The following is a 24633-nucleotide window of genomic DNA, read 5'->3' on the forward strand; positions in this document are numbered from 1 at the left end:
ACACCCTTGTATCTCTGCAGCCAACCGAGACCATTTAGCCTGCTGCAGTTTATTGAGGGAATGGTGATGTCTAGGTATAGTGGACAGCTTCAGGTTCACTAAGATGAACTTCCAGACCAGGCACAGGTATGGAGGAAGGGATTTATTGAAGCTTATAGATCCAGGGGAAGTTCTATAATGGCAGAAGAAGCTGGCCTGCCTTCACGGGTCCATGCAAAGAGAGAGAAGCCACAAGCCCAAAGCCAAAAGCCTCACAGCACAGCACACTTCAGGACCTTTAGGTGGAACTAGGTACTTTGTATCTCTTTACATTGGAATTTCAAACCCATCACCACACCTTAGGGCTGGACCCTAAGATCCACCCAGTGACACCTCCTCCAGACAGGTAGATACAGATCCAAACTAATAACTAATAAAACACTGAATATAGCCAGGCGTGGTGGTGCGCGCCTTTAATCCCAGCACTCGTGAGGCAGAGGTAGGAGGATCGCCAGGAGTTCAAGGCCACCCTGAGACTACATAGTGAAATCCAGGTCAGCCTGAGCTAGAGTGACACCCTACCTCAAAAAAAAAAAAACATTGAATATATTGGGGGCCATCTACTGAAAGTACCACACTAGGCCACGGTCCATGATGCTGAGGCAGGTGAGTAGCTGCTGCTTTGTTCATTCTGCAACCTGTGCTGGATAAAGCACTGCTCTGCTGCCCCATGGTAGCTTGGGAAAGCAAGAACGTTGTCAGAAACTCACAAGACGGAGCTTGGCCCTGAATCTGTCAAGTCAGATGGAGTCTGACACTGGGTAAGGACATATATATTGTTGCCTTGGGAGAAGTTTTGCTCTAAGTCTAGTGCCAGTAGGTGGGGCTGGCATCTATGATGCCCTCACAGGGAGGGCATGAGCACTGGGAACACGAGAACAGTCTCTCATAGATAATGCCACTTCGTGATAAGGAAAAGACCGCTAGGAAGTGACCCCAGCTCCCCATCCCTCACCAGCAGGCCAAGCGGGCTGCTATCGAGAGCACGTGCCCATACCTGCTCTACCGCCAAGCACTCGGCCTCCGGCCGTCTCCTCAGGTGAGTGCTCAGTACTCCGTCACACATCATGTACCTGCATGTGCCCCATTCGCCCCTCACACAAAATGATTGCCCGTCTATCACGTAAGGGTGGAAAGTTGAGCTGAGTCATTACTGGCCAGGTGTCGGGCAACACACAGCTTGCTACAAGTGCTAGGAAATCATTCAAAGTGATATCAAAGGAAATGTTCAGTTACTGGAAGGTACAAGAACTCTCTTAGGTGCCAACAGAGGGTATGTGGCCAGTTCTCTGACTTTGTGGTTCTGTGGGTCAGTGGGTGGCTGGATGTTCCTAAGGACATTGTGAGACTTTCAGTGCCATAGCTACAACGATACTATACAGTACTGTGTGTTGTACTGTAACCACAGTAGATGTACTAATGACTTAGGGTGCTTTTTTTTTAAGAGAGCCAGAATTGGCACACCAGGGCGTCCAGCCACTGCAATCAAATTCCAGATGTGTGCACCACCTTGTGCACGTGAGCAACCTCACACACTTGTGTCACCTGCGCATCCGGCTTACGTGGGACCTGGAGATTCAAGCATGGATCCTTGGGTTTCTCAGGCAAGCACCCTAACCAGTAAGCCATCTCTCCAGCCCAGTAATTAAGATTTTTATGTATCAATGGTTTTTAAGCACGCCTTTGAAAATTATTGTATGCTATCAGGCAGAGAACCACCAGTCTAGCTGCCAAAGCCAGTCCCTCGTCTGCCTCGGGCTGACTGCCCACTGTTTACATCCCCTGACTCTCTCCAATAGCTACCAAATGTCCCACGTGCTCAAACCACGGGCCTGTCTGGCATTGGGTCTTGGTTTGGGGATTTCTGTTTTCAGTGAACTATCATCACACTGGCTATATTTGGATCACCTGGATTCTGGCCTGCTGACTATTTCTGAAACAGAGTGAGGGCCATCCAGGAGCATAGGGTATTGAAGGCCCAAGGCTCCATGGTACAGAGAGATAGCCTATCTACCCATGAGATGTGAGCAACACATCTTTTGAAAAACAACTAAAGGAAAGGGAGTGAATGTGGCCAAAGTACACTAGAACAAAAAATGTTCAACAACAGGGCTAGAGAAGCAGTGTAGCACTTAAGGCACTTGCCTGCAAAGCCCAACAACCCACACTGGATTCTCTAGTATCCACATAAAGCCAGACACGCAAAGTAGTGCATGCGTCTGGAGTTCATTAGCCCTGGCTAGAGGCCCTTGCATGCACATTCTCTCTGTTTTCAAATATAAATAAAATATAAAAGAAAACTCATTACGAAAGCTATGGCTTTGTTCAATGGATATGTATTAATAAAAATTAACAACAGGGCTGGAGAGATGGCTTAGTGGTTAAGCGCTTGCCTGTGAAGCCTAAGGACCCCGGTTCAAGGCTCGGTTCCCCAGGTCCCATGTTAGCCAGATGCACAAGGGGGCGCACGCGTCTGGAGTTCGTTTGCAGTGGCTGGAAGCCCTGGCGCACCCATTCTCTCTCTCTCCCTCTATGTGTCTTTCTCTCTATGTCTGTCGCTCTCAAATAAATAAATAAATAATGAACAAAAAAAATTAACAACAAATAAAAATTTAAAAATCTTGCCAGGCGTGGTGGCATATGCCTTTAGTTCCAGCACTCAGGAGGCAGAGGTAGGAGGATCGCTGTGAGTTCGAGGCCACCCTGAGACTACCTAGTGAATTCTAGGCCAGCCTGGGCTAGAGCAAGACCTTACCTTGAAAAAAATAATTTTAAATCTTCCTAGAAAAAATAAATAAATAAAATGGTTTCCTAGACAGCCAAAACATAGAATATCCCTTCCCCCAAGGGTTGAGTGATGGAGACAAATCTGTCAAACTTATCTCCTCCCATCTCTTCCCTTCATTAACTAAAGCCTAGGGAACTAGTGTGAGCCTAGTTTGTACTGAATATAGGCTACCTTCCATAATCCACACAGCATGCTGGGGCAGTTTTAAGCTAGGACCCCCCACCCTGAAAACATCACGAGATTCCTCATGTTAACGATGGGACTGGCTGTGCTTGGCAGGTAACAGAGACTCTGCTAAAGAGGACACTGAAGAGTCGCCAGGTCTCCTCGGGCTGGTTTGTCTAGCCAGATTCTTTCATACCCATCCCAGCCTCCTCTGCTCCCTGTGCTGGGCGCCCTGAGGATGACATGAGTATTACAGGGGCTACGAGAAGTGAAGTGTTCGTGTTTACACAACAGTAACTTAGAAAAGTCAAGTGACTCACTGAAAGGAGGTCCTGTGAAAAACAAGAGCATTGGCCAATTCAGCCTTGGACCTGAATGCCCTTGAGATTACATACCAGGTGTGAGATGCAGGTGAGTGCTAATCTGTGAAGTAACTGTGTAGACATAAGGTTTCAAGGCGACCCTAACATTGACATGAACAATATTTATTGGAGTCACTGAAATATGAGTAATTGATATAGACCATGCTTATCATTACACAAAAACCATGATACGGTCCTGCTTTGATTTTGGTATTGGAGATCAAGTAAAATGCCTGCATTTCTCGTCAGTGTCTCTGGGTTATCCTAGGAGGTACATTATACACTTTGTGGGAACATAAGAGCCTTTTGATTAATTAATATTTAAAATTTTTATTTATTTATTACAGTCAGAGAGTGAGAATGGGCATGCCAGGGCCTCCAGCCACTGCAAACAAACTCCAGACACACAGGCCCCCTGGTACATCTGGCTAACATGGGTCCTGGGGAATTGAACCTGGGTCCTTTGGCTTTGTTGGCAAGCGCCTTAACCGCTAAGCCATCCCTCCAGCCCTGTTTTTATTTTTTGCTTGTGTGTGCATACGCATGTATAATATAACGTGTGGGGTAGTGTATGCATATGTAAGGGCCCTTGCAGTGGCTCATCTGCAGCAGAGGTCACTTGCCTGAGGTGGCCAGAGTGGAACATCCAGTGTCCCACTCCATTGCTCTTCTGCCTGGTCTTGTTTTGAGCCAGAGTCTCCCCCAACCCCTGTAGCTTGTGGGCTCCAGTGATCTTGGCTCCCCACTGAGAGCCTGGAGTTAAAGGCACGCATGGCCAAGCTCAGCTGTTTACCTGAGAGCTGGAAATCTGAACTTAGTCTCAGATTCCCTCAGGCCCTCAGGTGGGTACGGAAAGTACGCTTAACCACTGAGCCATCTCTCCAATTTGTTTTAGTCTGCAATATAAAGTATTAGCAACGGGGCTGGGGAGATGGCTTTATGGTTAAGCACTTGCCTGTGAAGCCTAAGAACCTTGGTTCGAGGCTCGATTCCCCAGGACCCACGTAAGCCAGAAGCACAAGAGAGTGCATGCGTCTGGAGTTCGTTTGCAGTGGCTGAAGGCCCTGGCATGCCCATTCTCCATCTATCTATCTATCTATCTATCTATCTATCTATCTATCTATCTATCTACCTCTTTCTCTCTCTGTTTCTCTGAAATAAATAAAAAAATAAGCAAAAAAAATTATAAAGTATTAGCAAGATGTTTAAAATTGAACACATTAAACCTTTCTCTCTTTGGAAGATAACATTTTGTTTTGCAACTGATGTGAAATAAGAAGCTAGCGGGCTAGGGAGATGTCTCAGGTTTGAACATGCTTTCTTGCAGAGGCTTCCGATCTGGGTTCAATTCTCCAGTACACATATAAAGCCAGGTGCACGAAGTGGTGCATGCATCTGGAGTTCGTTTGCAGTGGGTAGAAGCTCTGGCAGTATTCATTCTCTCTCTCTCTCATAAGTTACAAAAAAAAAAAAAAGAAATTAAAGCTAGTGATGGATAGCTTCCGTTTGAAGACATTTGTATCCAAACCCAAAGAAACAGGTGGCTCTATGCCCAAGACTGACTCTAACAAGATGAGTCTGAGAATCTCGTTGTCCCGAGAAGCTTCAAGGACATGCTCAGAAAGTACATGGTGGGTGGCAGGACCCAGGAACCTCCACGAATAAATTTTATCTGCCCAGAGATGAGGCAATTTGAGCATCATAGGACCCAACCAAAATAGCCGCAGAGGATTCAAACATATCTAACATATTTAAATCCAGCCACTTATAATGGGACTCAAGAAAACCACACAACACATTGCCCACTTTGGGAGGATGTAGAGACCAGCAATTCATTATTTTGAAAAGAAAGAATTATATATGTATGTATGCATCCTTCCATTCCTAGATGAGCTATGTGTCAGGGTAACTAAGAATCAATAAGAAAATCGAATTTTTATGTAAGTATTTTGCAATAAGTGTAAGAATAATGATAAAAGTAGATCATTGTCATTTTGCAACCTCTGATGAGTTAATCCACCCAGGCCATGGTTATAGTGGCAGCCAGCACCCCAGAGAGACAGCAGGCAGGAGATACCACCAATGGAAATGCACTCACACACTTACAAAGTATTCTTGCCCCAAACAGCAAACATGAACCTGCTCCAGCTCTACGTACCGAGTAGAAGGGCATACAAAGAGAGCCATGTTAACTGATCTGGAGAGAGAGATGAACTTGCAAAATCCAGCCTATGGGAAACTCTAGGAAAACCTTCGGTATTAATTAATTTCCCCTTTGCTGTGACAAACCAGCAAGAAACAACTTGAGAGAAGGGTTCATGCTGGCTCACAGTCTGAGGTAAAGGCCATCATGCCCTGGACAGCTTTGCAGTGGGAGCAGGAGGTGGCCGCTCATATCACATCTGAGATCAAGAAGCAGAGAGCAACAAACGCTGGTGCTCAGCCAGCTTGCTCCTGTTCGCTAGTCCAGAACCCCAGGCCATGGATGGTGCTGCCCCCAGTAAAGGGGGGTCTGCCCACCTCAATTAATCTTAACCTAGGAACTCCCTCACAGACTTGCCTGGAAATTTGTTTCCATGGTGATTCTAAATCCCATCACATTGACAATCAAGATTAAACCATCATACCTCCCATGATCTTTCACCCTCAAAGCTGCTAGGAAAACAGAGCAGGAACTTACACAGAAATCTGAAGCCAATCAGCAAATTGTACACACTGCCTTATAAACAGTGAGGGGATTGATTTCTGCCTCTCATGAATCCCCATATGTAAATCCTCCAAAGCTGTAAACCTCCAAACTTGCTCTCACCATTAACTCTCAACCCTCACAGCTGTATCAAAGCTCTGACTGCTTGCATTGAATCTTGAGAGCCAAGTGACTAGCCCCTGCTGTTTATTCAGCAGTGTCCCCGAGGATACAGACACACAGTCCCAGCGCTCAGTAAACGCGTGTTAGAGAGCAGAGCGAGCCACGTAACTTCGCCTGAAAGGAGCCCACAGCTTGAGTGTGTTCATTCAAATAGTGACAAGGACTGGCGTGTCTTCCTGGCGCAAGAGGGGCATGCTTTCTCCTTGCCACACATGTCACATGTGTAGACCTGAAGGCTCATTGCCACCAACACACAACTGTGACAGAGGATCTAAGGAAACCTTTGTAAACAGTGAGGGGACTGATTTCTGCCTCCCGTAAGAAGGAAAAGGGAGGTAGAGACCCACCTATTTCTGACCAAGCTCTGGGCAGCTGGGAGAAGGGATGATAAAACTCCAAATTCCCACTTCTTATCAGATTCTCTTGATCATAATATTCCCATTGAAATAAATGGAATGGTATGAGGAAAACAATGTTTGCAGCATCATGTTATTTAAGGTTTAAATAAAGATTCCAATCATGTAAAGATTCGTATCTAATACTTTTTTAGTGATAAGCCTTCTGTTACTCTGCATTCCCCTGGTCATCATAGCCAAGATGCCATCACACATTCCTTTATACGTATTCCCTAATTACTCAGAGGCTGGTGAAAATGTGGGTTATAGCCTCAACTGCTTATCACACCTTCCACAGGATAAAGAGTAAAGTGTTCATTTTCTCAGTTTTTTTTAATGCTCAGAGGTATCCAAAAGCCTTGGGTACATGAAGAAAGAGAGGAAGGAAGGAAAGAAAAAAAGGAAAAGATGAAGGGATAGAGGAAGAAAGGAAGGAAAGAAAGAAAATGTAAGTCTGTAGCTGAAATATTACATTATTACTCAAGCTCTGATTTGAATGAATAGTATTTCTATGTCTATACTGAAAAACAAATCTTTAGGGCTGAGGATATAACTCAGTTATATGCCCAAGCATAACCAAGACCCTGGGTTTAATACCAAGCACCACAAAAATGCCAAACTAACAATAACAACAAACCACCCAAATCTTTACACTAAGCTTAATACTAAGAAAAGATCTACATGGGCTAGAGAGATGGCTCAGCATTTAAGGTGCTTACCTGAAAAGTCTAGCAACCCAGCTTTGATTCCCCAGAACCCACATAAAGCCAGCTGCACAAGGTTGGGCATGCTTCTGGAGTTCATCTGCAGTGTGGCTAGAGGCCCTGGCACACCCATCCTTTCTCTTTCTCTCTCTCAAACAAATAAATGAAATATTTAAAAAAGAAGAGATTTATGGGCTGGAGAGATGGCTTAGTGGGTGAGGAACTTGCCTGTGAAGCCCAAGGACCCATGTTCAACTCTCCAGGTCCCATGTAAGCCAGACGCACAAGGTGATGCAAGTGCTCAAGGTCACACGTGCGTACAAGGTGTCACATGCATCTGGAGTTCAATTGCAGTGGTTGGAGGCCCGGCGCGCCAACACATACACATGTTCTCGTAAAAAATACAAAAATAAATAAAACAGGAGAGACTTATAGCTGCTGCAGTCAAGATGAATAAATAAACACTAAGAGGCCAACAAAGGTAAGCCAAGAATAACTCTCACATAATACGGCATGAGTACATGTATGTGAACTGAAAGAATCATTTGGCCTCAACTAAAATGATCGAGTTTGGTGCTTGATAATACACACATAATTTGAAGAAGCAAAATGACGTACATAACTTGCGCAGAGTTAACTTGCTCAGATTAACAGCTTGTTACCGGTAAGGAAGATTACCTCTGAATAATTTGGCGAGAGGTACTTCCCATTGCACTCAGCGATCTGCCTCAGGATGTGCAACGCCTTGTCACCTTTCTTCCGCGTGATCAGCCAGCGGGGAGACTCGGGAACCACCCTGGTGAGACAGGAAATGCTTCTTAGGTTGTGTTAGGAATGAACTTCAAACCCTAAAAAGTTCATGACTGGGGCTTTTCTATCCAATGAATCTTGCAGTTAGGTACAAGTCGTGGGCAATTCTCAGTCTACAAAAGGCTCTCTGAATGAGATTTTCTTTGCAAATTTATAATGAATGGGGAAAACACTCACTTATAAACTGGATCATTACTCATGAAAACCATTCTTATTGAGCCTGGCACAGTGGTTCATGACTTTAATCTTAGCACTCGGGAGGCTGAGGTATGAGAACTGCCATGAGTTCAAGGCCTGCCTGGGCTACAGAGTGAGTTCAAGGTCAACCTAGGCTAGAGTGAGACCCTGCCTGAAAGGAAGAACGGAAGAAAGAACGAAAGAACGAAAGAACGAAAGAACGAAAGAAAGAAAGAAAGGAAGGAAGGAAGGAAGGAAGGAAGGAAGGAAGGAAGGAAGGAAAAAAGGAAGGAAGGAAGGAAGAGGGAGGGAGGGAGAGAGGAGGGAGGAAGGAAGAAAGCAACAAATAACCAAACAAAAACGAATTATACTTATCACAATGCTCTTGCAGGACCTGGGGCCAATGTTATGTTTTCATTACAAATATGAGAAGAATTGGAGCTTAGTATTCAGGAAAGGGATAAGAACCTTATTCATGTCACCCAATTTGCTCATACATTAAAATCCAATGACAGGAATGATGGACACTCATTCACCCTGATAATCTAGTGCACATTCCTTTAGCTTCCTGATAATTTAATTTTTGGATGCTTTTAACTTTTTTTTTTTTATTCTCAGAGATTTCCTGAGTGACTTTAATTTGTTTAATAGAACATACAAAAAAGCAAGTGGATTTTATTTCATTAAGTTTGCATGTTGATATGCTGAAAGACACAGCTTGTTGCCTCATGGGTCTCAGGAAGACGCTGTGAAACAATCAGACATAATGCAGTACTTTATTTGGAATTTTGTTGGGTGTTTTATTATTTTTGGTGACAGCTATTAATCAAATAGGCAATCATCTCTTCAGATCTCCAAATGAAAATGCTCAAAGCCACAGGCATCCTGGGCATATCAGAAAGTCTCTTCTTTCGCTGTCACTTTCGTGTGAGTTTAGATCTCCATTCCTGGGGAGTAAGGACAGCTATGAGAAGGATCGAGACCACGTTACCAGTAATAAAGGAGGAAGAGGAAGTTGGGCAGCGTGGTGGCGAGCTGGATCCCTTGCCAGCTGGGGATAAAGTAGGCGATTCCGGGGAGGATAATGATTCCAAGGGTGAAGAATATCTGGATGACAATCCCCACAATCCTCCTTTGTTTTGAGCCTACTATTTCCGTCACTGAAGGAAAACAAACATAAGAGATTAGGGAAGCAAGCTCACAGTCAGTTCCAAAACAAACACAGAGATTTTTGACACCAGTTAAAAAGCCAGTCAGCGCTGCTGAACAGTCTAGAACTGAAGGCACCGAGGCTTCCGTATGTGTGTAAACACTGGAGCTGGCTTGCCACGTTATTTTCTCACTCTTTTCCCTGCCATGTTCCTCGGGCACCCAGGCCAGCACCCTCTGGGTACAGAGGACTACAAGAATACATGTGTTGGTTTTAGGAAAACTTCAGCCATGACTGGTTAGAAGGTAAACTGTAATTCTCAAAACATAAATATAGGGGCTGGGGAGATGGCTCAGTGGTTAAGGAGCTTACCTGCAAAGCATAACAATCTGGGTTTGGTTTCCCAGGACCCATATAAAGCCAGATGCACAGGGTGGCACATGCCTCTGGAGTTCATTTGCAGCAGCTGGAGGCCCTGGTGTGCCCATTCTCTCTATCTGTCTCTCTTCTCTCTATCTCGCTCTGCTTGCATATCAATAAATATTTAAATATATATATATAGGGTTGGAGAGACGGCTTAGCAGTTAAGGCACTTGCCTGTGAAATCTAAGGACCCAGGTTCGGTTCCCCAGTACCCATGTAAGCCAGATGCACAAGGTGGCACATGTGTCTGAAATTTGTTTACAGTGGCTGGAAGCCCTGGCATGCCCATTCTCTCTCTCTCTCTTTCTCTCTGTATCTTTTTCTCTCTCCAATAAGTAAAAAAAAAAATATATATATATATATATCTCAAACTAGCTAAATTTTATTCCTGTATCTCTAATGATTTGCATATTATAGTCTCTCTAGGAGAATCCTTATGAACATCAGATCTGTATTTACTTTTCATGATCATAAGAAAGTTTCTATTAAATGATAATTCTGTCCATAGTATTTAATTTTTTACATATGTGGAAAGCTGCACTGCTAGAATCCTTCTTCCATTCTGTCCTACTAACTGCTCCCTTCTGTTGTGATCACTTGGGACATGCTACCTTATTGCTGTTCTACCCTTGCAGTGTTGAACAGTCCCATAGACTTGGGTCTCATTAAAACTGTTTCACACTTCAATCATCCCATTTGTTTCGGCCAATGACCATCTGCCCCACTCTCTTCTGCATACCCATTCAAAGATCTCCAGAGGTTCTGAAGACAGCCATGCTTGCGTATCCTGTAGCAGAGAGAGTGGAGACCCAAAGATCCTGCAATAATCTCTGATGAACTTTCTCGTTTCCCTGGCCATGGATCCTCCACCACTTAAAGTAGGTCTATGGTCCTGGGGTCAGAGCCCAAGCGAGCAGTCAAGACTGGTTCAAGGAATACAAGCCAAAAAGCTGAGCAGAGATTTTCTTTCTCTAACACCCAGAAAGTCAAACTTTCTGGTTATAGAGGCAGCAAAAATAAAGTTCTCATTTTTAGTTTACATCTCCCACATTCTCCACTTATGTAGGAGAACCAAAGAAATAGTAGTTAGGCCTAGAGAGATGGCTCATAGTTTAAGGCACTTGCCTGCAACGCCTGATGACCTAGGTTCAATACCCCAGTACCCACATAAAGCCAGATGCACAATACATCTGGAGTTTGATTGCAATGGTTAGATGCCCTGGCATGCCCATATATTCTGTGTGTGTGTGTGTGTGTGTGTGTTTACTTGCAAATAAATAAATGAAATATTTTTTCAAGAAAAAAAATAACATTTGGCCCTCAGGGTGTGGTTCAGTAGTAAAGTGCTTGCCTAGCATAGGCAAGGTCCTGGCCTCAAACCCTAGAATGTTAAAAAGAAAGAAAGAATATTTCTTAGTAACCGCCCCCCAGCCCAACGCTTTCAAATATTGTTTCAAGGAGCTAGTAAAATCCTTGTAGGAATGAATTTCTAATAAAGCAAAGACAGAAAACTTGTGCTAATTGTTAAGAGTGTTCACAAGTGGTTCATGCAACTGTTCCATATCTGGTTCCCAACCTGAAACAGCATTTCAATTTCTGCAGCAGCCAAAATCCCGTCCTGCGCCCTCCCATTTGCAGAAACCATCCCTGTATGGTGAGGTCTCCTCTACGATTTACAGCTGGGGGGCTCAAGAGGAGGAAGGCTGCCCCACCCCCACCCCAGGTCTCCCATGGAGGGGTCGGTGTAGCAAACAAGTCTTACCAATCACGAAGCAAGTCATCCATGCTCCCTTGCCGAACACTCCTTGTAGAAAGCGGAAGATCACAAACACTGAGAAATTAGGTGCAAATGCCACCGCGACACCAGTGATGCCAACACCAAAGCAGGATATTAAGTAAATCACTATCCTGCCATACCTTTGTAAAAGAGGAAAAGAAATCACCATATATATATATATATATATATATATATATATATATATATATATATATATTTTGTTTGTTTGTTTGTTTTGTTTTGTTTTTTTTTTTGTTTTTCGAGGTAGGGTCTCACTCTGGTCCAGGCTGACCTGGAATTAACTCTGTAGTCTCAGGGTGGCCTCGAACTCATGGCGATCATCCTACCTCTGCCTCCCAAGTGCTGGGATTAAAGGCGTGCACCACCATGCGCGGCTTATATATATATATATTTTAATGTGATAGAGAAGGAATGCAAAAATAATAGTTGCAAGTACAGAAAAATGTGTCTTATAGTTTCATTAGTACAGTAAATAATATTATTAATATTACTGATTAAAACAGGTGAAATGTGTTTCTGAAATAATATTGCCAAATGTACAGCACAGAATGTGTCCTTTGTGATTTCAGTTTCCCCAAAGGTGACCCTCTCTACACTTGCTTCACACACGGTCTCCCTGGTGACTAGCCACAGGCTGCATTGTTGTGGGGTGGGTCTCTGGGAGAAAGGGTAAAATGAAATATCCAAGGTATATTTGAGCCTGAAGCCTCCATTTCAACCTTGCTATAATTGGTTACCAGTCACATGGCCTTACGTGAATTCCTAAACTCTCTAAAACTAGGATTTTGTTAATTTGCTTATTTTTAAAATATATTTTATTTATTTATTTGAGAGAGAGAGAGAGGAAGATAGATGATAGATAGATAGATAGATAGATAGATAGATAGATAGATAGATAGATAGATGATAGATAGAGACAGGGAGAGAGAATGGGCACTCCAGGGCCTCTAGCCACTGCAAATGAACTCCAAACGCACGTGCCACCTTGTGCATCTGGCTTATGTGGGTACTGGGGAACTGAACCTGGGTCCTTAGGCTTTGCAGGCAAGTGCCTTAACCACTGTGCCATCTCTCCAGCACAATTTGCTTACTTATTTAATTTTAATTTTAATTTTTGGATTGTTTGAGGCAGGGCTCTAGTGCAGGCTGACCTGGAATTCACTCTGTAGTCTCAGGGTAACCTTGAACTCAGCAATCTTCCTATCTCTGCCTCCTGAGTACTGGGATTGAAGGTGTGCACCACCATGCCTGGCCCAATATGCTTATTTTTTAAAAAAATATATTTTTATTTTTATTTATTTATTTGAGAGAGAGATACAGAAATAGGCAGGGGGAGAGAGAGAGAATGGGCAAGCCAGGGCCTCCAGCCACTGCAAACAAACTACAGATGCATGACCCCCCCCCCCACATTGTGCATCTGACTTACGTGGATCCTGGAAAATCAAACCTGGGTCCTTTCGTTTTGCAAGCAAGCGCCTTAGCCGCTAAGCCATCATTCCAGCTCTTTGCTTATTTTTTTTTTTTAATTTTTTATTTATTTGAGAGCGACAGACAGAGAGAGAAAGACAGATAGAGGGAGAGAGAGAGAATGGGCGCGCCAGGGCTTCCAGCCTCTCCAAACGAACTCCAGATGCGTGCGCCCCCTTGTGCATCTGGCTAACGTGGGACCTGGGGAACCGAGCCTCTAACTGGGGTCCTTAGGCTTCACAGGCAAGCGCTTAACCGCTAAGCCATCTCTCCGGCCCTCTTTTCTTATTTTTTTATTGCCCCTTTCTCCCATCTCTTCTGGAGTGAGGTAGTAGAGAAGATTACGTGAGAGCCTTGTGTGAAAACTCTATAAAGCTCACAACAAATGTGGGCTGGTTTTTTTTTTTTTTTGCATGCATATACATGTGTGTGGTGTTTGTGTGCATGTTCATGTTCATGTGTGTGTGAATGCACGTGGTTGTGAAGGTACTTGTGTGTGTGCAGTACGTGTATGTACATGTTCATGTGTGTGTGTGTTGTAAAGTACTTGTGTATGTGTGTGTTGGGAGGCTAGAGGTGGTCACCGGGGCCTTTCTTAGTCCCTCTTATTGTTTGAGACGGGGACTCTCACTTGACCTGGAACTCATCAGTACAACTAGCTAGCCAGGAAGCCTCCTGTCTCTACCGCCCTACCACTGGGACCACAGGCATGGGCTGCTGCCCAGCCTTTACATGGGTGCTGGGGATCCGAACTCAGGTCCTCATGTTTACATGGCAAGCACTTTCCCCACTGTGGTGGTTTGATTCAGGTGTCCCCCATAAACTTAGGTGTTCTGAATGCTAGGTTCCCAGATGATGGAGATTTGAGAATTAACGCCTCCTGGAGGGAGTGTATTGTTGGGGGCGGGCTTATGGGCTTTATAGCCAGTTTCCCCATGCCAGTGTTTGGCACACCCTTCTGTTGCTGTGGTCCACTTTATGTTGGCCTGGGGGTGATGTCCACCCTGTGCTCATGCCATCGTTTTCCCCTGCCATCGTGGAGCTTCCCCTTGAGCCTATAAGCCAAAATAAATCTCTTTTTCCCAGAAGCAGCTCTTTGTTGGGTGATTTCTACCAGCAATGCGAACCGTACTGCTACAGTAAAGTGGTACCGAGGAGTGGGATTGCTGCTAGACACCTGACTGTGTGGTTTTGGCCTTTTGGAGCTGATTTTCAAGAGGAAAGTGGGAGGATTTGAAACCTTGGCCTAAGAGATGCCTTGCAGTGCTGTAAGTACAGCCTGATGGACTATTCTGGTCTGAGCTGCAAGACCTGAATGCAGTAAGAACTATGGACTGTGAGGTTTGGTTTATGAGGGTGAGAAAGAGCTTTGCTTGGACTGGGCTAGCAGTTTGTGTGAAAAGCTTGCTCTTATGCCCATGTCCTGAAAAGTTGTGCAGGGTTGGTTTGCGTAGAAATGAACTGGTGTGTGCAGAGGGATATGGCACAGAAAGAAAAATCTTTGGGTGAACTATTGCCCATTCAGCTGCAATTGAGAGATTACAACCTATGAGACTGGGCTAGCTGACCTGCGCTGGGGCAACAAAAAGAATGTCAACTCTTTTGAAGGAGCCTGTGCTCAAGAAGTGTCCTATTCTTCAAAGTCTGCTTTATTCCCCCCTGGATTAACAAATTTGGCACCCTACCTGGTATCGTGGAGTATAAGAAATGCTGGAAAGAGGGTCATTGAGTTTGCAACACGGTCTTGTGTTTTGGAAATGGTCATGGGCAGTGTGAAGTGGGTTTGCTGGTTGCCTGCATAGAGACCCCATGGGGCCATGAGGATGAACCGTGGCTTGCAGTGGAGACCCAGTAGAGATGCCGGGACCATGAGATGGCTGCCAAGGAGCTGCCGGCCCGGATGAAGTTTCCCAGGACTGTGAGTAGCCTAGCTGGAGGGGCGGAATTGGAATGCCAGAAATTTGTTGCTGGTTAGAATTATTGGACTTGGAGATTTGTCACTGGCTAGAGTTGTTGGACTTGAAGCTACAGTTTGATATTTGCCCTGGTTGTTTTAAATCTTGTATTGGTTGAATGTTTCTTTGCTATGCCCAATGCCATCTTTTGTAGTATGAATATTTATTCGGCGCCATTATGGGTTTTTTGAGGTTATTTTTTGGTATTATGGCTCAGTTAAAAGATCTTGGACTATGGGGATGTATGAACATCATTGGAACTGATAAAAACTATGGGGACTTTTAAAGTCAGACTGAATGCATTGTATTTTACATCATGTATGGATATCAGTTTATGGGGGCCAGGGGCAGAATATGGTGGTTTGATTCAGGTGTCTCCCATAAACTTAGGTGTTCTGAATGCTAGGTTCCCAGATGATGGATATTTGGGAATTAATGCCTCCTGGAGGAAGTGTATTGTTGGGGGCGGGCTTTTGGGCTTTATAGCCAGTTTCCCCATGCCAGTGTTTGGCACACCCTTCTGTTGCTGTGGTCCACCTTATGTTGGCCTGGGGGTGAGGTCCACCCTCTGCTCATGCCATTGTTTTCCCCTGCCATCATGGAGCTTCCCCTCGAGCCTGTAAGCCAAAATAAATCTCTTTTTCCCAGAAGCTGCTCTTGGTTGGGTGATTTCTACCAGCAATGTGAACCAGACTGCAACACCCACTGAGCCATCTCCCCAGGCCCATGAGGTGTTCTAACTTTTTAATTTTATTTTTCCCCATTTACATCATTATACTATTGTCAAATAGCTCAGGAAAATGAGTACAGTATACCCAGGCTGGTATGGATTGATTCCTCCAATATGCCAGAAATTTTGCTGGTGAAAGTTAGTTGTCAATAAATGTAAGAAATCTGGTTCTGTATCTTTCTTTAGAAAATTTCACAAAATTTCTTCAGCTACTTCTTGCGTGCATCACAGACTAGAGATGGAAGTAGTCTTCACTTCTCTAGGTTTTTAGCTTTTTTCTGTTTTAGAGGAGTTTTAGGTTCTAGTGAAATGTAGACAGAGTTCTCATGCACCTCTGTTTTCACACAGCATAGCTGATGAAGTTGTCAGCGCCACCCATGGAATGGGGCCTTATTTGTCACAACTAGTAAGTGCACATCAGCACATCATGACCATGTCTTGTTAACATCAGGTTTTTGCTTTGATTTGCTTTGCTTTTGTTTTCAATGCTGGGGTTCAAATCCAAGGCTTTGCAAATGCTCTACCACTGAGCTACATCCCAGTCACAGAGCTCACTCTTGGTGGTGGATATGTGATATCCGGTACATATCCACTATCCCAGCATGGCCCAGAATCATTTAACTGCCTTCCAATAACTGACCTCTGCTGGGTCATCTGTAGCGACTGCTCCTCACTCCTGGTGACCACCCATCTTTGAACTGCCTCCATACCCTTGCCTTCTCCTGAAGGCTGGATAGATGGAACCACACAGTCTGTAGCCTTTTCAGACTGGCTTCTTGCAATATTCCCAGTCTGGGGTTAGTTAAGATTCCTTTCTTCCATGCCTCATACCTTGTTTCTTTTCAGTGTAAAATAATATTCCATTATCTGGAAGTGGCACGCGTTGTTTTTACCCATTCATCTACGGAAGAACATGCTTTTTTTCAGATTTTCTCTCCTTATAGTTATTATTAGATATGGACATATTTTGTATGTAAACATCACATGATGGTACCATCCTTTCCCTCCTCCCTGCCCCTTTTCTGAAGAGGCCTTCCTCAGTGGGGATGCAGGTCAACCCCATGGGGGTCATGTCATGTGTTACAGGGGCAGCAGATATGGGAGAGAAAATGTCTCTGTGCAAAATGTCCCAACTTGTGGCTCTAACAATCTTTCCTCCCCCTCTTCCGCAAAATTCCCTGAGCCATGTTGAGAGCATTTTAAGTCTACTTCAGTGACGGGCACCTAGGAGCATCTACATGTCTGCTTTGGTAGGTGGTGAGTGTCCTCAGTCTCTTTCTCCATCACCCTTGTGCTGATATCAGCTTAACTGAGAGAGCAGCACTCTTGCTCATTGCCCCGATTCCTCTGTGGTTATGGCTGGGGCCAGGGTGGAGTGCGCTGGGTCATTTATCTCCTCAGGTCCCATTCCCATCTGAAAAAGAAAATCAAATTCTCCCCAGGGAGAGTGAAGTCAGCGCCAGTTAAATGGGATAACAATTATTAATTTAGAGAGAATTATAAGGGTTTAGACACTTTCATAGTGTAAGGTTAGTGGGAGCTTGACAATGGAAAGCAGAGTAATTATCTGGACGCGATTCTGACTTGTTTCCCAGTTCCCGATATGGTTTCCTTTCCACTGAGCAGATCTGTTAGTCAATCCAAGAGCAGTTGGTTACCCACCATGGCTGTGTGCCACTATTGCACTTGTGTGAGCATCACGTCAGGTTGTTTGCTTCTGAGTCACTTAAACTTTGATCTGCCTGGACAGATGTTGGCCATTTTCCCCTGGTAGCTCATGTGGTGCCTTCCAGCACTAGATTGGCTCATTACCTGAGGACTGGCTCTCCTTCAGCTTCCAACCAAATTTCTCCATGGTCCATGCCGACAGCATTTGGTGTCTTCAGCAGTAGGGTCCCGAAGAACATCTTAGTTGCTCCCAATTGGGCAACAGTACATAAAGCTGCCTCGGCCCCCCCAGCAGAGGTATGCGTGGTCATACATTTGCACCTCCCTTGATCCATACCACAGACTAGGATTGCTCATTCCTATACCTTTAGCTTCGAGAGAAGCTGCCAAACTGTGATTCCCCTACTGGCTACACCTTTTGGTGTTTATACCAGCCATGAGTGAAAACATCTGTTGTTCTGTGTATTTGTCAGCCTTTGGTCTTGTCAGTGTTCTGGATTTTGGCCCTTTGATAGGTGTGTGGTACAAGCCTGGTGGCTTGAATTTGCATATTCATGATGACATCCAGCACGAAGCATCTTTCCACGTAGCACGTTCACCAGCTGGGCGTCTCCTCTGCGAACTCATGTGGGCGGACTCCTGCAGTCCAGGTTTTAAGTCAGGCTGTTTTATTTTCTTCCTGAGCTGCAGAGTTCTTTGTATAATTTGGAGTCCTTTATCAGATGCCTTTTGCAAATATTCTCTCTGTCCGCAGTTTATCTTTTCATTCACTTGCTAATGTGCTTGGACAGAGCAGCAAATTATAATTTTAATGAAGCTCAGCTTATCAATTCTTTCTCATGAATCACGCTTCTGATGTTAAATTTAAAAAAAAAAGAAAACTACCAAACTCAAAGTCACCCAGGTTTCTTCCTGTGCTGTCTTCTGGGAGTGTTGGTTTAGTGTTTCATCTTTAGGTCTACAGTTCATTTTGAATGAATTTTGGGGTCTTTACATTAGTTAATGTTCTCCATACTGTGAGAAAACGCCTCACACAAACAATTTAAGGGGAAGAAAGATTTTGGTTCCAATGTCAGAGGATTCAGTCGGTGGCTGCTTGACCCCAGGAAGAACACCATGGTGGCAGGGGCATGTGGAGAAGGTAGCTTCTAACCTCAAGGTGGACAGGAAGTGGAGCAAGGGAATTCTAAGGGCCGAAGGACACACCCACATTGACCTACTTTCTCCAACTAGGAGCCACCTCATTCTTCCCACCACCTCCCACCTAGAGCCTTCTCACAAATTCATCAAGGGATTAAACCACTCATTAGGTCCTAAGCCATCGATTCACATCTAGTCCACTCTGAAAGTAGCATTTAAAATATTTTTTTTTTCGTTCATTTTTATTTATTTATTTGAGAGTGACAGAGAAAGAGGCAGATAGAGAGACAGTGAGAATGGGCATGCCAGGGCTTCCAGCCACTGCAAACAAACTCCAGATACGTGCGCCCCCTTGTGCATCTGGCTAACGTGGGTCCTGGGGAATCGAGCCTCAAACCGGGGTCCTTAGGCTTCACAGGCAAGTGCTTAACCACTAAGCCATTTTCCCAGCCCTGAAAGTAGCATTTAGTACAGACAACCCTAGCGTGCTTTCACTAGTCTCATGGGTATTTCTCAATCCAATCAGCTGACAATCCAAATTAACTGCTGTAGGTGTAAAGTCTATATCCAGGCACATTTGCATGTCGATGTCCAGTGGTTCCAGCATCATTTGTTGCCTTTGCTCATTACATTACCTTGGCTGATTTGTCAATGATGGGATAACTACATATTGCTGGGTCCTCTATTCTGTCTCATGGATCGTTCATTCATCTGTTCTTCTACCGATAGCACATTGTTTTCATGACTGTAGTTTTATATAGGATGTGTTGTATGAGCCCTGCATACCTGCCTACCAGAGGTAAATGCCAAGTGGCCATAACATATAATTCTTTTTATAAATTTTAAAATTCTACTCACCAGGCCGGAGAGATGGATTAGTGGTTAAGGTGCTTGCCTGTGAAGCCTAACAACCCAAGTTTGACTCCCCAGAACCCATGTAAGGCATACACATAAAGTCATGCATGCACATAAGGTCACACATGCACACAAGACAGTGCATGCATCTGGAGTTTGACCTCAGTGGCTAAGGCCCTGTTGCACCAATTCTCCCTGTCTTGTAAAAATTTTACTTGCCAACATTATATTCAGTATTTTGCACCTATCCTCATGAAAGATATTGGTATATAGATTAATCTTCTTTTTATGTATTGGTCTAGTTTTGGTGTTAAAACAATGCTATCTTCACAGAATAAGTTCTTCTTGTATTTCTTCTGCTTCTATCTTCTGAAAGAATGTTGCTTAACTGATAGAATTTACCTATTAAAAAATCTGAGCTTGGAGCTGGGCATAGGGGCTCATGCCTTTAATCCCAGCACTGGGGAGGCAGAGGTAGGAGGATCACCATGAGTTCAAGGTCATCCTGAGACTACTGAGTGAATTCCAGATCAACCTGGGCTAGGGTGAGACTCTACCTCAAAAAAAAAAAAAAAAAAAAAATTCTGAGCTCAAAGCTGGACATAGCAGCTCATGCCTATAATCCCAGCACTCTAGGGCAGGAGGATCATTGTGAATTCAAGGCCAGCCTGGGGTTGCAGAATAAATTCCAGATGAACCTAGGCTAGAGTGAAACTGTATCTCAAAAAGGGTCTGAGTCTTACACTTGCTGTTTTGGAAGGTTATTGATTAATGATTCAATTTATTTAATAAATATAGGCACATTCAAATTATTCATTTCTTCTTGTGTGTGTTTGGCAGATTATGTCTCTCAAAGATAATAAAGGAACAATACAAATTACTCTATGCCCACAAGTATGATAACCTAGATGAAATGAATCAATTCCTTTACCTCATGGATGATTATCAGTTTATGCGGGCCAGGGGTGGAATGTGGGGTTTGATTCAGGTGTCTCACGTAAGCTTAGGTGTTCTGACTGCTAGGTTCCTAGCTGATAGAGATTTGGGAAGTAATGCCTCCCGGAATCAGTGTATTGCTGGGGACAGGCTTAGGGGTTTTATAGCCAGTTTCCCCATGCCAGTGTTTAGCACACTCTCCTGTTGCTATTGTCCACCTTGTGTTGGCCAGGGGGTGATGTCCACCCTGTGCTCATGGCATCATTTCCCCCTGCCATCGTGGAGCTTCCCCTTGAGCTTGTAAGCCAAAATAAACCTCTTTTATCCTCCCCCGCAAAAAAAGAAAGTAACCAAGACATGTGGGAGCCCAGTCCTCCTGCGTGGCATCTGTCCCTTTGTGCCTTTGTTCACTTATTCTTCTTTCTTTCCTTTCTACCTCCTGCCTCCCTCCCTTCCATTGGAGATCAGACTCAGGGCTCCTACATGCAAGGTAAGCCCTCGACCACCAGCCTATACCCTTAGCCATCCCCCTGGGGCTTTTAACTCTGAGATTTGTCCACTTCAACAAGCCATTAATTCAGTGTGGTTTCCTTCCCTGCAGTTTGGGCTCAGCTAAGCTTCAGTTTCTTGTATTGCTGATCTTACTGCCCTGTGTGCACTCTGCTCCGATGGCTCTAAGAAGAGTTGCTGGTCCTTCAGTGGGCTCAGCCTGGCACTTGTTAGGACTGAGTGGCAACTTCCAGGCACATCACATGCTGAGCCAGGAATTGGAAGTCTCAACTTGGACTTCCAAGTTCACTCTCTGCTTCTTCTAAAAAATGTTGTATTATCCACCACCCACACCTACCTGTCTGCCGCGTAGCCCAAGGTGAACGCTCCAGCCAGGAAGCCAAGGTTTAGGATGGCTTGGGTGAAGTCCAGCATCCAGGCATTGACACAGACAAGGTCAAACTGTGAAAACCAAGAAACACACATGGAGATGCCTCGGGAGGCTTATCCTCAAACAGCTTTCTTTCTTGCATAGAGCAACACTCTTTAAGCCTTTTTCTTACATATCCCTTAAGTGATTTTTTTTTGAAAGTGTGTCACATGGGCTGAAGAAATGGCTTAGTGGTTAAGCACTTGCCTGTGAAGCCTAAGGACCCTGGTTTGAGGCTTGATTCCCCAGGACCCACATTAGCCAGATGCACAAGAGGGCACACGCATCTGGAGTTCATTTGCAGTGGCTAGAGGCCATGGCGCGCCCATTCTCCCTCTCTCTCTCTCTCTCTCTCTCTCTGCCTCTTTCTCTCTTGGTCTGTCACCCTCAAATAAATAAATAAAAATGAACAAAAAATTAAAAAAAGAAAGTCTGTCATGTGCACATTTATACTGACACACATATTTTCTTTGTCAGGTTAGATAACTTCAAGCAGAGCTGGGGATAAAGTTCGTTTGGTAGAGTGCCTGCCCAGACATGCACAGAGCCCTGGGTTTGAGCCCCAGTATCATGCAAACCATGCCTGCACTCGGGAGGTAGAGGCAGGAAGAGCAGATGGTCGAGGCCATCTTTTCCTACATGAGACTCTGCCTCCAACAAATAAGTGCATAGGTAAATAAACATACATAGGATAGAATTTCTAGTACACTAAAGTTACTGATATTTTTAAATAATGTTAAATCAATCTATGTATCCAATAAAGTATCAATGCAATAGTGGCTGTCTGCCATCATTCCGTATCCAATACCATAATTCCACATGCAATAAGGTTATGTACAAATTAATATTTCACTTTTAAACTGTTCCTGTAACATCACATGTTTGTTAGATTTTTGGCTATTAGAATCATGATTACTTTCTGACCATAACTGGAAAGACATAAGACAGCATGCATTTTGAAACATAATTGCTACACAGGAGTAAAGTGCTAAGGGAGACACACTCCTCACTTGTGGAAGGCAGTTAGGACAGGCTTTCCCAGGTGGGGTCTGACTCCTATGGCTAAATATTGCTTAGTGTCAGATCGAACCAGGCCTTGGCATGAAGTCTATTCCCACTGCTCATTTATATAAATTTAGGCTCCAAGGAACCTTTGTGTATAAACAAATGAGTGAGAATGCAGTGAGTCGCAGCTGCTGTTAAGAGGTGGAGCCTTGCTGGAGGAAGTACGCTCCTTGGAGTGGGCCTTAGGGTGTTCGAGTCCAGCGCCCCGGCCAGAATCAGTTCACTCTTGGTGACACCTAGCCTCTGCTCTGCCGTGTCATGAAGAAACTTCCTCTAGAAACTATAAGCTCAATAAACCCTTTCTGCCAACCAGCTACTTCCGGTCAAGTGTTTTGTCCCCGCAATGAGAAAGCGACTGCAACAGTGGCCCACCGCACAGAGTGGCTGAGGGGATCACTTGAGACCCAGGGTTTTACACGCATATACATAACAGTTGTAATCTAACTCCGTCAACTTAAAGGATTTTGATCTTAAGTTTTGGTTCATGAAGATACCATCTCATTTGATCTTAAGTTTTGGTTCATGAAGATACCATCTCATATATGTGATTATCTGGAATAACTTCTCACCATGACTAGAAAGGTGAAAAATGCACCTTGAGTAAATATTCTTAGGATCCAAGGCGGCAAACAGGGAATTTAAATATCACAAAAGCCAACAGTCTGCTTTAGAAAAAAACAACAAAAAAAAAAAAAAACAGTGTCTAATATCAAAACCCACACAGCAGAATTGCTTTGTCCTGCTGAGCTCTATATACTTGGGTCAGCTAGTGTACATTATGGGCATGATTTTGTTGCTGTTTTTGTTTTGCTAGGTAGGGTCTCCCTCTAGCTTAGGCCGAAATACACTCTGTAGTCTCAGGGTGGCCTCCAACTCACCGCAATCCTCCTACCTCTGCCTCCCTGAGTGCTGGGATCAAAGGCATGCGTGCGCCACCACGGCAGGCGAGGCATGCTTTTTATAGACAACAGAGCCAGGCCCTTCCAGAACAACTCTTTGAACAGCTTGGTTAACTTCCTTTGAGTTGTGTGAGGTAAAATCCCCCAAGAGTCTTTACACTCATACAATTTCTTTAATATAAAACTAATTATTTTTCACTTCTCCATAAGAGGGACTTTTCATCCTTCATGTTCAGGTGGAGGTCTTTACATCTATTGCCATTTCCCAAAGCACTCTGAGAACCATTTGTGCCTGACACTGCCTGCTCTTCTACGCTTTCTGATGCCCCAGGAGCCTGTCAAAGGTGCAGACTCTTTCCCCCCACCCCCCAGGGAGGAAGGAATTTATTTCAAGCTTACAGATCCAAGGGGAAGTTCCATCAATGACAGAAGCTGCTTCCATACATGCAGAGAAACCATCACCAACCAGCAACAAGTACAAAACCAGCACCAAACATCAGGAAACCCCCCCTCCACCCCCAGCTCAGACTGTTCCGCATACCTTTAGCTCAAATTCAGATCCACCTCCCAAATGCCCTAATGACACTTCCTATAGCCAGGCAGCTGGAGACAGGCTTTAACAAAACCCCTGAGTCTATGGGGGAGACTCTTTTGCCAGCAGGGGTCTGTTTAGGTTGAGGGAGCTAGTGCGGGATCTGAAGGAGGGAGGGAGGAATACCACTTCCAGCCTTGGTGGCAGCTCCCAGCTCAAATCTTTCCAGTGACAACAGTGCCTGGTGGCTGCAGGAGTCGGTCAGTGCTTGCAACCCCTGCCCAGCCCCACAGAGGCATCACACCTGTGATCCCAGCACTGAGGAAGCAGAGATGGAGGAGTCCTAGGGCTTGCTGGCTGGCTGGCTCATCTAGCTGAACTGTTGACCTCCAGGTTCAGAGAGAGGTGGACGTGCCTGAGGAAGACACCTGATATTGAACTCAGGCTTCCACATGCATGTGCACACATGTGCACATGCACACACACACACACACAGAGTCAAAATAGCTGTCATTGTGTAAGACTGTAATCTTAGCACTTGGGAGGCTGAGGCAGGAGAACTGTGAGTTCAAAACCAACCTGGCCTACATGGTGAGACTCAACCTTCAAATAAGAAAGAGAGAGAGAGAACATAAGCAGAAGAAAAGAAGGAAGGACAGCAGGCAGTGACGCCTATGGGCTGCGTGGGCTAAGGCTGTTTCCCCAAAATAAAGCACCATATGGTTTCTGGGGATACTTAGACCGAGTACTTACCAATAGAAGGTCATTGTGGATCACCAAATATTTA

At 44.5% G+C, this 24633-nt stretch overlaps 1 protein-coding gene across 2 annotated transcripts in view; it reads right to left on the minus strand.

The window, feature by feature from the left end:
• Positions 1-24633, minus strand: part of Slc22a3 (solute carrier family 22 member 3) — a 99293-nt gene that overhangs the window by 42895 nt on the left and 31765 nt on the right. For both annotated transcript variants that reach the window (XM_045158800.1, XM_004651268.2), the window contains exons 2-5: positions 21279-21382; positions 11645-11799; positions 9301-9469; positions 8001-8118 (exon numbers count right to left, since the gene is read on the minus strand). In XM_045158800.1, coding sequence (XP_045014735.1) covers positions 8001-8118; positions 9301-9469; positions 11645-11799; positions 21279-21382 — 546 coding nt within the window. The remainder of the gene's footprint in view (positions 1-8000; positions 8119-9300; positions 9470-11644; positions 11800-21278; positions 21383-24633) is intronic.

The sequence above is a fragment of the Jaculus jaculus genome, chromosome 9 (genome assembly GCF_020740685.1).
Source record: "Jaculus jaculus isolate mJacJac1 chromosome 9, mJacJac1.mat.Y.cur, whole genome shotgun sequence".
In the NCBI taxonomy this organism is placed as follows: domain Eukaryota; kingdom Metazoa; phylum Chordata; class Mammalia; order Rodentia; family Dipodidae; genus Jaculus; species Jaculus jaculus.